This window comes from Lissotriton vulgaris, chromosome 12 (genome assembly GCF_964263255.1).
Source record: "Lissotriton vulgaris chromosome 12, aLisVul1.2, whole genome shotgun sequence".
In the NCBI taxonomy this organism is placed as follows: Eukaryota; Metazoa; Chordata; class Amphibia; order Caudata; family Salamandridae; genus Lissotriton; species Lissotriton vulgaris.
The window spans coordinates 143,180,946-143,194,841 of record NC_141700.1 but is presented as its reverse complement, the minus strand read 5'-3'; the positions used below and the strand labels follow the sequence as shown (position 1 = coordinate 143,194,841).

The 13,896-nt window shown below is 40.1% G+C and overlaps 1 protein-coding gene across 2 annotated transcripts in view; it reads right to left on the bottom strand.

Moving 5' to 3' along the window:
* The window catches only part of LOC147673695 (sodium/potassium-transporting ATPase subunit alpha-2), a 393,987-nt gene that overhangs the window by 212,800 nt on the left and 167,291 nt on the right, over window positions 1-13,896 (bottom strand). For both annotated transcript variants that reach the window (XM_086947613.1, XM_086947614.1), the window contains exon 2: window positions 2,617-2,721. In XM_086947613.1, the coding sequence (XP_086803739.1) occupies window positions 2,617-2,721 (105 nt within the window). The remainder of the gene's footprint in view (window positions 1-2,616; window positions 2,722-13,896) is intronic.

Genomic DNA, 13,896 nt, shown 5'->3' with positions numbered 1-13,896 from the left:
CTTATTCTGGTCCAGTATATATAGAGCCACTTTCTCACAACACCGGCTAAAAGCAAAAATATTTTGGTGGTCTAAAAAAACCAAACATTGCTCTCGACGTCCCTTACTCTGAAGGAAGCTTTTCGTTTGTGATTGTGCTTAATGTGAAAAAGCAGAAAACTGTCACTTACATTAAAGATAGCAAAAAATCTGAAGTGGAATTCCCCGTGCTGTGCGCTGTAGTGTATGGAAAAAATGTGAACGACATAGCAACAGATAAATGGATGAAATGGGCTGGCTGAAAGTTCATGTAAGTATTGATTTATATATAGATAATTTTCTTTAAATCAAAAGGTCTTGGCTAACCCCAGACCTAATGAAATTTGCGCCTATTTAATTACAGAGGATTGCTAATGTACAATTGAGATACAAAGGTTCATTTACACATCTGGTACAGGTTTAATGCACGTTAAAATAGATTACTTCACTCTTTTTTGATAAGCATTTCAAAACTTTCTTTTACCAACAAGCCCACAATCCTACTCTGAAGCTGTAATGAAATGCTTTTCAGTTTGCACTGCTGCTTCATTCAGAAGGCACTTCAAAATGAACTTGCATCTATTTTCCCATAAATTCTTTGTGGAAGAACAATTATAAAAAATGGAAGAGTATGAATTGTGTGCTTTCAAATGTTACTAACATTTGAAAAAAGTCGCAATCTTCCCTAGTGTCCCTATTTCCATTAATAGTGGGGCTGCCGACAATAGAAATACTTCTGGCTATGGACCAGCTTTGAATTGAAAGCCCTGAGCTCATTCACTTCAAATTTTTCATTTATTAGTAAAAACATAAAACCTTATTTTCACAAATGGAACACTCTTGTTCGTCCGCCTTCAGACACTTCAAGTTTGTGTTCCAAGCAATAAATACACATTCACTATCTAAAATCGTGTTGGGTTTTCTAATACCTGGAACACTTTGAAAAACTCTCTAATGGGGTCTAAAATGTAGCAAAGCTGTTTTCAAAACTACATTCGCTTCCATATCCCTCCTACTCATTTAGATCCCCCCATTCTCTTGATCCATATCCCTCCTACTCGTTTAGATCCCCCATTCTCTTGATCCATATCCCTCCTACTCGTTTAGATCCCTCATTCTCTTAATCCATATCCCTCCTACTTGTTCAGATCCCTCATTCTCTTGATCCATATCCCTCCTACTCGTTCAGGTCCCTCATTCTCTTTATCCATATCCCTCCTGCTCAATTAGATCCCCCATTCTCTTGATCCATATCCCTCCTACTCGTTCAGATCCAGCATTCTCTTGATCCATATCCCTCCTACTCAATTAGACCCCTCATTCTCTTGATCCATATCCCTCCAACTCATTCAGACCCCTCATTCTCTTGATCCATATCCCTCCTACTCATTTAGATCCCTCATTCTCATGATCCATATCCCTCCTACTCGTTCAGATCCCTCATTCTCTTGGTCCATATCCCTCCTTCTCGTTCAGATCCCTCATTCTCTTGATCCATATCCTTCCTTCTCGTTCAGATCCCTCATTCTATTGATCCATATCCCTCCTACTCAATTAGATCCCCCATTCTCTTGATCCATATCCTTCCCTACTCGTTCAGATCCAGCATTCTCTTGATCCATATCCCTCCTACTCATTCAGATCCCCCATTAATTTGTTCCATATCCCTCCTACTCATTTAGACCCCTCATTCTCTTGATCCATATCCCTCCAACTCATTCAGACCCCTCGTTCTCTTGATCCATATCCCTCCTACTCGTTCAGATCCCTCATTCTCTTGATCCATATCCCTCCTTCTCGTTCAGATCCCTCATTCTCTTGATCCATATCCTTCCTTCTCGTTCAGATCCCTCATTCTCTTGATCCATATCCCTCCTACTCGTTCAGATCCCTCATTCTCGCTACTAAATTTCCTCAATTAATGTTGAAAAAATCTTCAGACATTTGTTCACCCCAGCCTTAAAACCCCCAGTTTACCTAAACCTATTCCACTCACCACAGGATTGTGTTAAAAATGTCTCAAACCCATGTTCAAAATTGTCAAATTGTAAACCCATGTCTACGTTCCTAATGCATATGTTCAGGCACACTACGTTACAGTTTACACCACCGAGAAAACTATGAGCACACACTTCCAATACATGTTCACACCCCTTAGTACCATGTTGCACTGCTAAACCCATGTTTACCTCCCTTAACCTCATGTTAAAGCCTCCTGAAAGTTTTGTTCACTCCGCTCATACTCATGTTCAGACACATTTAGTCCATGTTTAAATCCTTACCCTCAAGATTGCTATTTAACAAACCATGCCGAACCGATCAATATAATGGTCAATGATATTCAGATGGCTGGACCAATTTCAGAACAGACATAGAAACTAATGGATAGACAGATGATAGAAAGACAAACAGACACATAGAAGGATAGAAAGATAGATAGATAGATAGATAGATAGATAGATAGATAGATAGATAGATAGATAGATAGATAGATTTTAACATTTCAAATAAAACAAGTGAATAGAGGAAAATAGCCCTTGAAGGTTTGACTAATTTGAGTCTAAGCCTCAAAGATATTTAAATCAAAACCCTCCTTACCATTGTCACCTCCTTCTTAAGTTCATCCATTTCTTTCTCCTTCTGTTTCTTTTTCCCACCTCCATTTTCCGGTGCGGTTGCTGTTGGCGAGTACTCGCGTCCTTCCTATAATAAAAAAGGAACAAACACTGAGTTAACGAATAGAAGATACTTTTAACCAGTCATCACACTCCATAGAGAGAGGCTGAAAGATAATTTCTCTACAAGCACAGTGATCCTGCCATGAGAAGATGAGTGATTATGCACCATACTAACAATGCAAGTCATAAACTAATCAGGGAAATGCCTCAAAAACCAGTGGCGCACACTATGATTTAAGGTAGGCTTGCAATTCATAGGTTCACCAGTAAGTTGACAATCAGTATATTATTACATGCATGATGTAAATAATCCTATGCCTTGGAATCCATAGTAATTCACAGTGATAGTAATTATCATTGCCCACAGTCTTACAACCACAAGCATTCCCGTACCTCTCCTCATGTTAGACACATTTCATAAATAGCTATTGTATATCTGACTACCTTATCCCTATAAACATTTCAGGTTTGCACATTGATAAAAACCCATTCTTGCCTGGACAAGCTCTTTGTTTACGGTCCACTATGAGTGATGTAGAATAAAAAATGACTGATAGGCAGAAAACTAGATAATCTGTTATATTTTATTTGTTTAGAAACATACCATCTTTCAAACTAAACAAGTTTTTCAATTCCACTGAGATATGACACGTATCTAAGATTAAATTAGAATTATTATATATTTCACTAATACACATTTTAAATTCTAAACTCCCTTATATATTTTTCTAACAATGATACATGTCAGAATACAGTGTTTCACACATAAAATAGTGAGGTTTTCATCACCACTCTCATTTTGATTTGTGAACTTACTCTTTGAGAAGTATCAAGACAATTGGTTGAAAGTGTATGTCAACAGTGCTTTAAATGTGCATTGGGCCACTCTCCATATTCAGTAATAATCAGCGAAAAAACTGCAGCGAACATCTAGCATTGGCTGGACAGCCAAGAAAAGGCTGAATCTCGGGTTTCTGGCACTAGTTCCATTTCTAGGCTGTCACGGTGGATCAAGGTTGGAGAGTGGGTCACCAGTAAATGCTTTTTCGCAGGGGGCATCGATGCCTCCGCATAGTGAGTCCATTGATCCTTGCCTATGCTGGCTGCCACAGACAGTATGTAGAACTGAAGCTCCGCCTGAATCGTGTGGGAATCAAGATGGCGACATCCAAAGTCAGCTTTCTGTGAATGAAAGTCTTGATCATGCCACCATGCGAGGAGCGTCTGAAGAAGTCAGGCTCAATTACACCATTTTACTGAAGATTGCAATCTTTCCCCCATTCTGACTCAGGACTGTGGTAGGGAAGATAGGCATGGAAGTGGAGCTGTGTAGGGCTGCAGCAGCGACCCATGATATATTACCTGCACCATAATATCCCACCACGGAGAGAACAGCGGAAGGTTCTGAAGAAAAGATAGTGAGGGGCTCACATCTTTACTGCTTGGGTCACCCTCATTCTACCTCCTCCAGCTCCAGAGTCTTTGAAGACCATTGCACAAGAGATGGAGGCTAAGATAATCTAAGAGAAGAACGAAGAATATAGAGGTCGTCTTTTCAAAAGACGTGCCCAAGACTGAAGCGTGGCTGGAAGCAGTTTGCATGACTTCTTGGAAGCAAGCTGAGTATTAAACACATGCAGCACACTTCTAACATTCTAGGTAAAAAAGTAGCCTCTATCGAGAAGAAGTTTGACTGCTTGGTCCTGCACCTCCGCAAGACAGAGACTGACCTGCAAAATATGACACCACTGGTCGGCCAAGTAGGAGCTGAAGTGATTGATTTTAGTGTGGCAGCAGAATCCCAAAAGAAACTTCAGTGAGTGTGCATATCCAGCTGAACTGTGGATTGAGACACAGGTGGACATATGGGTGATGCAGTGTGGCCAGCAAACATGCACATTTTGATGGCTCTAGGAATTGCTTATGAGGCATACATGCCCATTTATAGGTTCCACCTGCACAGTGCTTGCACCGTGCTTGTGAAATCTGTTATATTTAATATAATCTTAAAAGGTGCTTACATCCCACCCTTGCTTTTCATTGGTTCCTGTGCTTGCCACTTACTTGTTCCTTCATTTCTATTGACTGTAGCATACTATTTCCTGTTGATCCTCTGTGTTTCTCTTATCAGTGTGCCTTGGCCTAAGTACTGTTTTCATTCACTTTGGTGGAACTTTTTTAAGCGTGTCAGCACCCCTGCTGTCACTACAAAATCTTCATCCATGCTTTAAAACTACAACGCTGCATAAGTGCAGTGAAGCCAGCGTGCTGTGCTGGTGTCAATGGAGACCTTGTGATCCCTGTTCTGCATGCTTTATGAAAAACCAACACTCCGATCGCAAAGCGCACTCATCAGCCGCCCCCCATCCCCCTGTCTGAAGCAAGGACCCACTCTAGTGCTCCCTTTTGTTTGCAACCTGGAATCCCTGCATTAGATGCCGGTACTTGTTCAGTGCTTGCTGTCTGCACAAATCTATTTTTTTTTATAAAAAAGAATTATATACAAAAAATAATTCTTACCACCTGCTGATATTTAGCTGCCCAATCCCATCTAACCAATCTAACTTTAAAAGCCAACTTCATCATTATGACAGATCAGGGACTTGTTTTAGTATTAATTAGGCAAATCTGCCCTGACAGAAATCCCATCTGCCTCATTTTTCAATGGCTGGCGCCAATCCGCATTTTTTTAGTTAAACATGACTACGCTAGCCACCTTTGGGCTACCTTGGTTGGATCTGTAATTGAAGACCAGATGGTAGCGAGCCCTGGGAGTCCTGCACGAGTCAGCGACCCACCTCAGCCAATGCCAGATGCTCTAGGTAGAGTATGTCACCCAGGCACTGTGCGCCTTTCGTGCCTAGCTTTATAAATAACACACAAGTCAGCCAAACATATTCCCAGACTGGAAGACAGCCTCGTGCCAGCAGAGACAGATGTAACAATAACTAATTTAAACCTCCTCTGTCGTAATTACCTGGGGACCTAGAGACGGTTCACTACATGCTCATTCACTGCTCGAGCCTCCTGAAGGCGCAGAGTAAATATTTATAGCCGGTTATTCAGTACCATTCAATATGCTACATTTGCTGCTCCATAGAGCCACAGCCAAGTAGTAGCCAGAAAAATTAAATAAGACCCTCTCCCACACTTCAGTCATATTTCAAATGGCACTTAGTGAGCCAGTAAAGCTACCCACCAATGCAATTATATAAACAGTGTAGCTCAATGGTCGATTTTACAACTCAATTCTCATACAATTTGACCTGTGGGGTAGAGGTTTTCTCCAATGCTCTAAACTGGCACTCATAACATAACCCAACTCATCAAGGGCTCTGGCTTAACTTTCTCAGAAATGTTGCAGGGGTCACTGATATCAACAAAGAAAATGTTGAAAAAAACGTATGCCTCCTGCATTTTCCAGAAAAGAAAAAAAATATTAGCTACAATAGCTGTAGTTTTTTCCAGGCGTGTAAGTAGGGGCGCACATTAAATGTTCTGATAGATTTATGGGGCACAAGGCAACCCTTGTAGAGGTAAATTAGGAGGAGAGATCACCAAATCGTTCCTTCTTGCCATCGTTTTCTCATCTTTCTCTTTCCCTTTCTTTCTTCCCAGTTTATTTCGATATTTTCTTCCTTTTTTCTACCTTTAATGTCTTTGCATATATCTCTCCTTCCATTAAGCTCCAGTCCATCTGACCTTCTTAATGACCTGCTCGACTCCACATATATGATAAGCCTGCTGCCATCTGTAGAGCTGCCAGTAGCTTATGAGCTACTTGTTGAAGACCTTATTTCTGTTGAGGCCCTAAGTAAACACTATTGCAAAAATCTATCCTCAACTGAACTGTTGTGTTAGTTGGTGGATTATTGTAATGAGGGACATGATAAGTAAAAACATGACAGAGGATTTCAAGGTTTAAAAAGAAGAGGAAACTGCTGCTACAATAAATTCGAGAGAACTTCTCACCCACAATGATCAATAGATTCAAGAGAAAATTTCTCATCCACAATGATCAATAGATTCAAGAGAGAACTTCTCACCCACAATGATCAATAGATTCAAGAGAGAACTTCTCATCCACAATGATCAATAGATTCAAGAGAGAACTTCTCCCCCACAATGATCAATAGATGCAAGAGAGAACTTCTCACCCCACAATGATCAATAGATTCAAGAGAGAACTTCTCACCCACAATGATCAATAGATTCATGACAGAACTTCTCACCCCACAATGATCAATAGATTCAAGAGAGAACTTCTCACCCACAATGATCAATAGATTCAAGAGAGAACTTCTCACCCACAATGATCAATAGATTCAAGAGAACTTCTCACCCACAATGATCAATAGATTCAAGAGAACTTCTCACCCACAATGATCAATATATTCAAGAGAGAACTTCTCATCCACAAAGATCAATAGATTCAAGAGAGCTTCTCACCCTCAATGATACCAAGAATATTCCCTAATGTGGCTGTCAAGGGATGTCCACCCATGGACTTGTTCTAGTTAGGGTGTTGGTTAAGAGAACAACTGATTTAGTTGGATTAAGATTGAAAACGTTCATAGATATCGACCACTGAACTGCTCACTGCTGACAAGTGGGCATCAAAGGACCTCCTTCACAAAGGTAAATGTACACTTTTGTGCAAGTTTACACTTGCTGTATGTAGTAACTTTACAAAATTTGATATTCACAAACTACGAGTCTAATTTTACTACTAGTAAAATTACTAACAGTAAAATGACACTTGTAATATTTGAATACTAGAACAGTAGTAAAGTTTCTACAACAGGTGTAAACTTACACAAAAGTGTAAGCTTGCTGATTGATCATCTGAGTGAGTGGAGGTGCCATGCTTGGGCTGCTTGCATCTCACACATAGAATTTAGCACTGAGCGCATATAGGAGATACTCCAGCTGGAGTGACGATAAGGGCCTGATGTACAAAGCAATTTTATGATCGCAAAGGTCAGATCGGAGCCTTTGTGACTGAAAAAGGCAAATGTTTACGGGAAACAAATTGTCAATAAGAAGTATGCCTCACTGCTTCGCTGTTCCAGTCCTACTGTATACTGCTTGAACATCTTCTTAAAACAGGTAGATCAGTGAAGACTCTATGTTGGAAGAAGAAAGAAAGCTACTTATTTGTAACTATAGTTCTACAGCATTAATATTGTAAATATTCATGCCGACTATACTCTCTCCAATCAAGCTGCAAAAACATGTGAGTAATTTCTGTGCTTTGGCACCTAAACCTGTTTTTCACAATTTTGTTTTAGGGTCAGTTTTATATAGTGCCAACATCACCTCAAGGTACGGAGCACTTTAGATTACCACGAGTTACTCCAGCACAATATATTGCCTTTCTTAATAAACAAGTCATAACACTTTGACAGAGTTTCTTTAACTTATATTCCACAACTCCTCACCAAGCTCAAACTTACAGCAAAACAAGTATTAATCACATAGGCCAAACCTATTCTATTGCATTTACCAATGCTTGTTATTCATGGCTTCTTGAATAATGAGGTTCTGCTAGGGGTGTTGTAGATTGCCACCCTGCAAGGATGCACTGAACAAGATGGTTATGGAGGACTTCATGGAACTGATGGAAAGGAAGACGCTCCTCTGTGACGCATATATTAGGCCTGATATAAACATAAATGAGAAGGAAGTACTCATATTTCCTGATTTTAGAAGGCCTATTCAACACTAGGATCAACAACTTCAAGACGTCAAACAAGACCTGCTGAGTTTTAATGTGATGGCTTCACTTTGGCAGCCGGCCAAATTGAGGGTGAAATACACGATCGAGGAGCATGTTTTTGGATGTATGTCAGTACCTTTTAGATCGCGGTACTTGACAACGCGGGCATTACAACGCAAGTCGTTACAACGACTTGCGTTGGAGGGTGCGGATTTTGGAATATTATAATTTTATATTCCAACACCAGTCCACGTAACAGTAGGGAAGGTGTTGGAATATAAAATTACAACATTCCTTGTCCAACAGCGCCATCCAGCGCAAGTCGTAGTAACGACTTGCGTTGTAATGGCATCGTTGTAAAGGCACTGCGGTGTAAACACCGCGTTGTAAACGATGTTTACCCTAAACAGCTGCCTGAGAGTGAGCACCGTCCTGGGATTTCCTCTCCACCAGGCTCAGCATCCGAGCACGGGCTCTCTTTGGTTGTGAGATGGTAGCAGCCGTAGGGGAGGTAATCAAAAAAGAATTTAGGAAAAGTGGTGCTCCTTACTGAGAAGAACAGTTCAGCCAAATGATTAAATATCACCAGATTGTTGCAGTATCTTAAAATACAATCTTAACCAACACGTAGAACGTTGGCTAATTATCACCTATTGTAATGGAGGCATTAATAGCAGTAGCACATTAAAGGGAGGGTAACCGTCCACCAAAAAAGTCAAGCTAGGAAGGTGAACATGAGGCTGTGAAAATAGAGGCTCAAACAAATTGTTTTATGGATTAATTCCATTACAGTTTTTCTTGTGAGATAAATAGGGTTTACCCTGTATTCCGTGTCATCGCGGACACTGTTTCCTGTTGTAGGCGTTTAAATTATATAGCCAGAAAGATGTGTTGGTATAATTAGCTCATCAGAACCTGATCCAGACTACAACTCTCAGACTGCATTATGTTGTTAGTGGATGCCCTGGAGGCAAATGGTGTCCGTGATGACCTGGAGGCAGATGGTCACTCTATTACTAAATTAAATTTGGGACATTTGTTTAGTCTCTTTTTGCCTAGGGAGTGCAGTAAGACCTTAACATGAACAAGCTCTTCAGTAAACCATTCATTTCAATTTGCAACAGTGCTGTTGTGTATGTTGTTATTAGAACAATCACATTCAATGTCTGTTCAAGCCATTATTACAAAGTATTTAGCAGTGATGAGACTTGGTTTGCACACCCACTGGTGTATACCCAATATCAGGGAGAAGTTGTATAGGTCAATGGATTCTAAAACCTATATAGATTGCTGCTGTGCAAGGTATCTATACTGGTGGGGACCCACCGCAGTTGGCGGGGAGACCAAACAGATTACATATTGAATTGAATTTTCCTGGAAGCACTTCTAGATTTATTTGTACACTTCGGATATAACAAAAACGAATGCTTCTTTGACACCTTTTCGTTTACCTGTGCAATATTCTAAATTACTACTGCATACAAATATATTGCAGTCTATACCAGCTTCAAACTATGTCAGTCTTACATTATAAATGCAAGCTAGGGACGGCTTTATTCATGCCTAAAGGAGTGGTATTGGATCAAAAAAAGAGCCGCGGATAACAATTTGAACAAATACCTATGGCAGGAACTAGAAACTAAAAAAAAATCAGAAGCAAATAAATATCTGACTAGTGCATTGGACATAACATGAACCGCTAATCTTTGGGACAAAAACTTGCCATTTTCATCATTCAAACTGGTACTAAACAAGGCTGCAAAATTTCATTCTCTGATCATGGACAAAGACATTTTTTCACACCGCTCACACTCCTGGGTCTTGATTAATAGCTATAGATCTCTAACCCCAGCGGCTTACTTGGACGCAACATACTCTGTCTTTATTAAAAGAAAGCTGATGGCACTGAGGTTCGGTAAATTCCCAACCTTGGCCGACGAGCCAGCCTGGAAACATACAGAATCCGTCTCTTGCCGCCTGTGTAGGAATGCAAAAGAAGATCTTATTCCCATAATATGTCTCTGTAAACAGCTGACAACGGAGCGAAGACTCTTTCTAAGGAACATATTCCTGGTAAGGAATCTACGCACTTGCAGGACTGCAGTAATTGGATGCCTGGACGCAACGTCACCACAAACAAACTGCAAGATTGTAAAGTTCTTGCTGACTTTCGAAAAACTTGTGAATGCAATGTAAATACTTAGTTCTTGTTTTATTCTTTTAGTAATTACAGTTATTTTCCTAACTATAACTATTAGGTTTTAAATAAATGACTACACTCACTGATCAAAATTTCAATCTAAGGTTGAGATGATAATGGAAATTTTGCTGCGGCTGACCTTATTTATTGATCATATTTTTAATCATGCTTGAGGCCGATAATGGAAATTGTTGTTATGGTTTTAATTAACTGAACAATAAAATTTAAATAAATACATTATAAATGCATATCGGTTCTATAAGTCATTACATGGTTACATGTGCAATATAATTCCGAATTGTTAACACTTCACATCAAAATGCAGTAGGTAACTTCTTTAAAATATGTCAGTATTAAATTCTGAATACTGTGTAATAATATGTCCCAAAAACGCATCTGATTCTATTTTGCCAATATACGACTTTCCCAAGGCATAAAATAAGGTATATGAAGTTATATGTGTCTGGTTGATGTAAATGGGTTCTGAACTCAAATATGGTAGAGGTACTATGTGGTAGGTGTACGTAACAATGCATAAGAGAAAAAACACTTAAGAAACGGTAGTAATATAGCATCTAGTGCTGAATGGGATCACCTTTGCCTGATTCAGAGGCGCTATGATGTGTGAGGTGCCGAACCTGGATATGAAGGAACTTTGTCACCCAAGGCACTAGTTTGACACCTTCTGGTGGGTAGTAAAGGTGGACGAGCTACTGAACCCTCGAGCCAGGCTCGAGCCAGATGCTTAGCACTGACTCAGCTCGAGGTCCACTTGGACCCCCGAGCCCAAAAGAGCCGAGCTTTCATGTGGCTTTTGCCTGCCACCCATGGTGTAACGTCCAAGAATGAAAGACCAAACATTTATCTACGATTTAAAACCGGGACACATTTTTAAGTTAATGTTTAAAAACTATTGTTAGATACAAACTGATGTACTAAGGTGAAACACTCCCGCAAGTTACAGGGATACTTTTGATTTGATTTTGAAGCGACTTTATCTTAGTTGTGCATGGCATGTGTGGCCTGATTTACAAGGCAAACATTTCTAGGGCTCGGCTGGTGCACAGGCGCTTAGTCTGGCTCGGCTCGGGCTTGGCTCTCTCATTTAATTTGTTGGCGCACCCACCTCCACTGGGTAGTGGTATACAACCGTTACAACGCAACTTTTACAACGCACTACCATTACAACGCTACTTTTACAACGCAGGATCCATTAAACGCATGCCTTTACAACGCATGACATTACATAGCAGATGCTACTACAACGCATGCCATTACAACGTAAGTATAGGTAAGTATATAATTTTATTTTATATTTTATTTAACATTATTTAATTAATTTAATTAATATTAAAAATAAATAAATATATTAATTTATGTATTTTTATAAAATAAATTAAATATATTAATTTAAGTAATTTTAAAAAATAAGTATGAGTATAGGGTATTTTTAGGGTTCAGGGCTATGTTTGGGTTATGGGGTACATGGGTATTTTTAGGGTTCAGGGCTAGGTTTGGGTTATGGGGTACAGGGGTATTTTTAGGGTTCAGGGCTAGGTTTGGGTTATGGGGTACATGGGTATTTTTAGGGATCAGGGCTAGGTTTGGGTTATGGGGTACATGGGTATTTTTAGGGTTCAGGGCTAGGTTTGGGTTATGGGATACAGGGGTATTTTTAGGGTTCAGGGCTAGGTTTGGGTTATGAGGTACAGGGGTATTTTTAGGGTTCAGGGCTAGGTTTGGGTTATGGGGTACATGGGTATTTTTATGTTTTAGGGCTGGGTTTGGTTTTGGGGTACAGGGGTATTTTTAGGGTTCAGGGCTAGGTTTGGGTTATGGGGTACATGGGTATTTTTAGGGATCAGGGCTAGGTTTGGGTTATGGGGTACAGGGGTATTTTTAGGGTTCAGGGCTAGGTTTGGGTTATGGGATACAGGGGTATTTTTAGGGTTCAGGGCTAGGTTTGGGTTATGAGGTACAGGGGTATTTTTAGGGTTCAGGGTTAGGTTTGGGTTATGGGGTACAGGGGTATTTTAAGTGTTCAGTTTTTTAAAAAACGACTTTAAATAAATTAAATTAATTAAATTAAATTAATTAAATTAAATTAATTACAATTTATAAAAAAAAGATATACTTACCTATACTTACGTTGTAATGGCATGCGTTGTAATAGCATCTGCTATGTAATTACATGCGTTGTAAAGGCATGCGTTGAAAAGGATCCTGCGTTGTAAAAATCGCGTTGTAATGGTAGGCGATGAAAAAGTATGCATGGTAACATCATACATCCCTGGGTAGTATATGAAGGGAACCGTATCCGACGGTGGGGGGTCCACGTCAATCCATGATCTGTGATCGTACTGAGCATGAGCCAATAATCTGAGTAGAGATCGAAGAAGGACTAAGAAAAGGAGAGCGTGAGTAGCCAACACCTGGTCCTGACATGAGGCACCTTATTTGAAGGTATTACATCCAAGTGAGAGACAAAAGGGATTGCATAAGGTCCAGACCAGGTTCATTGAAGAGGCAACTGGAGAGGTCAAGGACAAACCTATATAAAGACCACATCCACGGTCACTGGCTTAACAAAACTTGAGGTGCCCCCCCTGCAAGGTACGTGGAGGGGCCCCTCTCCAGACTCAATCAGGAGCTCTCCGGCCAGAGTACTGTGTCCAGTTATTTTTTGTAATTTTAGAATATTGGAATAGTTTACAAGTTTAGTAACTAGGGCAAGAGCAAAACACTCCTCCTCAGACTTGAAATAGCTATGGTTTTTGTGTCTACATTGCTCTATATAAACAAGCAGATCACATGGCTTGATGACAGAGCCAAGAAATAGCCTCCTAGGCATAAAGAAAAGCATGTTAAAAGATACTACCCATCCCTGCAAACCAATCCATAAAACTTCAGGATAACCGCTGACAGTAAAGAAGGTAACGCCGGGTATCCAGATTCTTTATGATGTATTCCTCTATTCACATAAGCATGGCCTCTACTTCCTTGTCCTGTATGACCTTTACACCCTTCATCAACATCCACTCCGTGTGTATGGTACATGCCAACTCTGCACTTTGCTAATTAGGGCGACCGCCCTCTACCAGGTCTTTACGGACAATGTTTCTGGTCCTGGACTGTGCGATAGCATAACACATTCTGTGACTTGTTGTTTTATTTGTCTTCTGTTGACCTAAGTAAAGTACCACATCTGAAATCAGTGGTTTGAGGGGAAAAGTTCACGACTGAACGCAATGCCCGCAATGACTTTGAGTGAGGTGGTCACC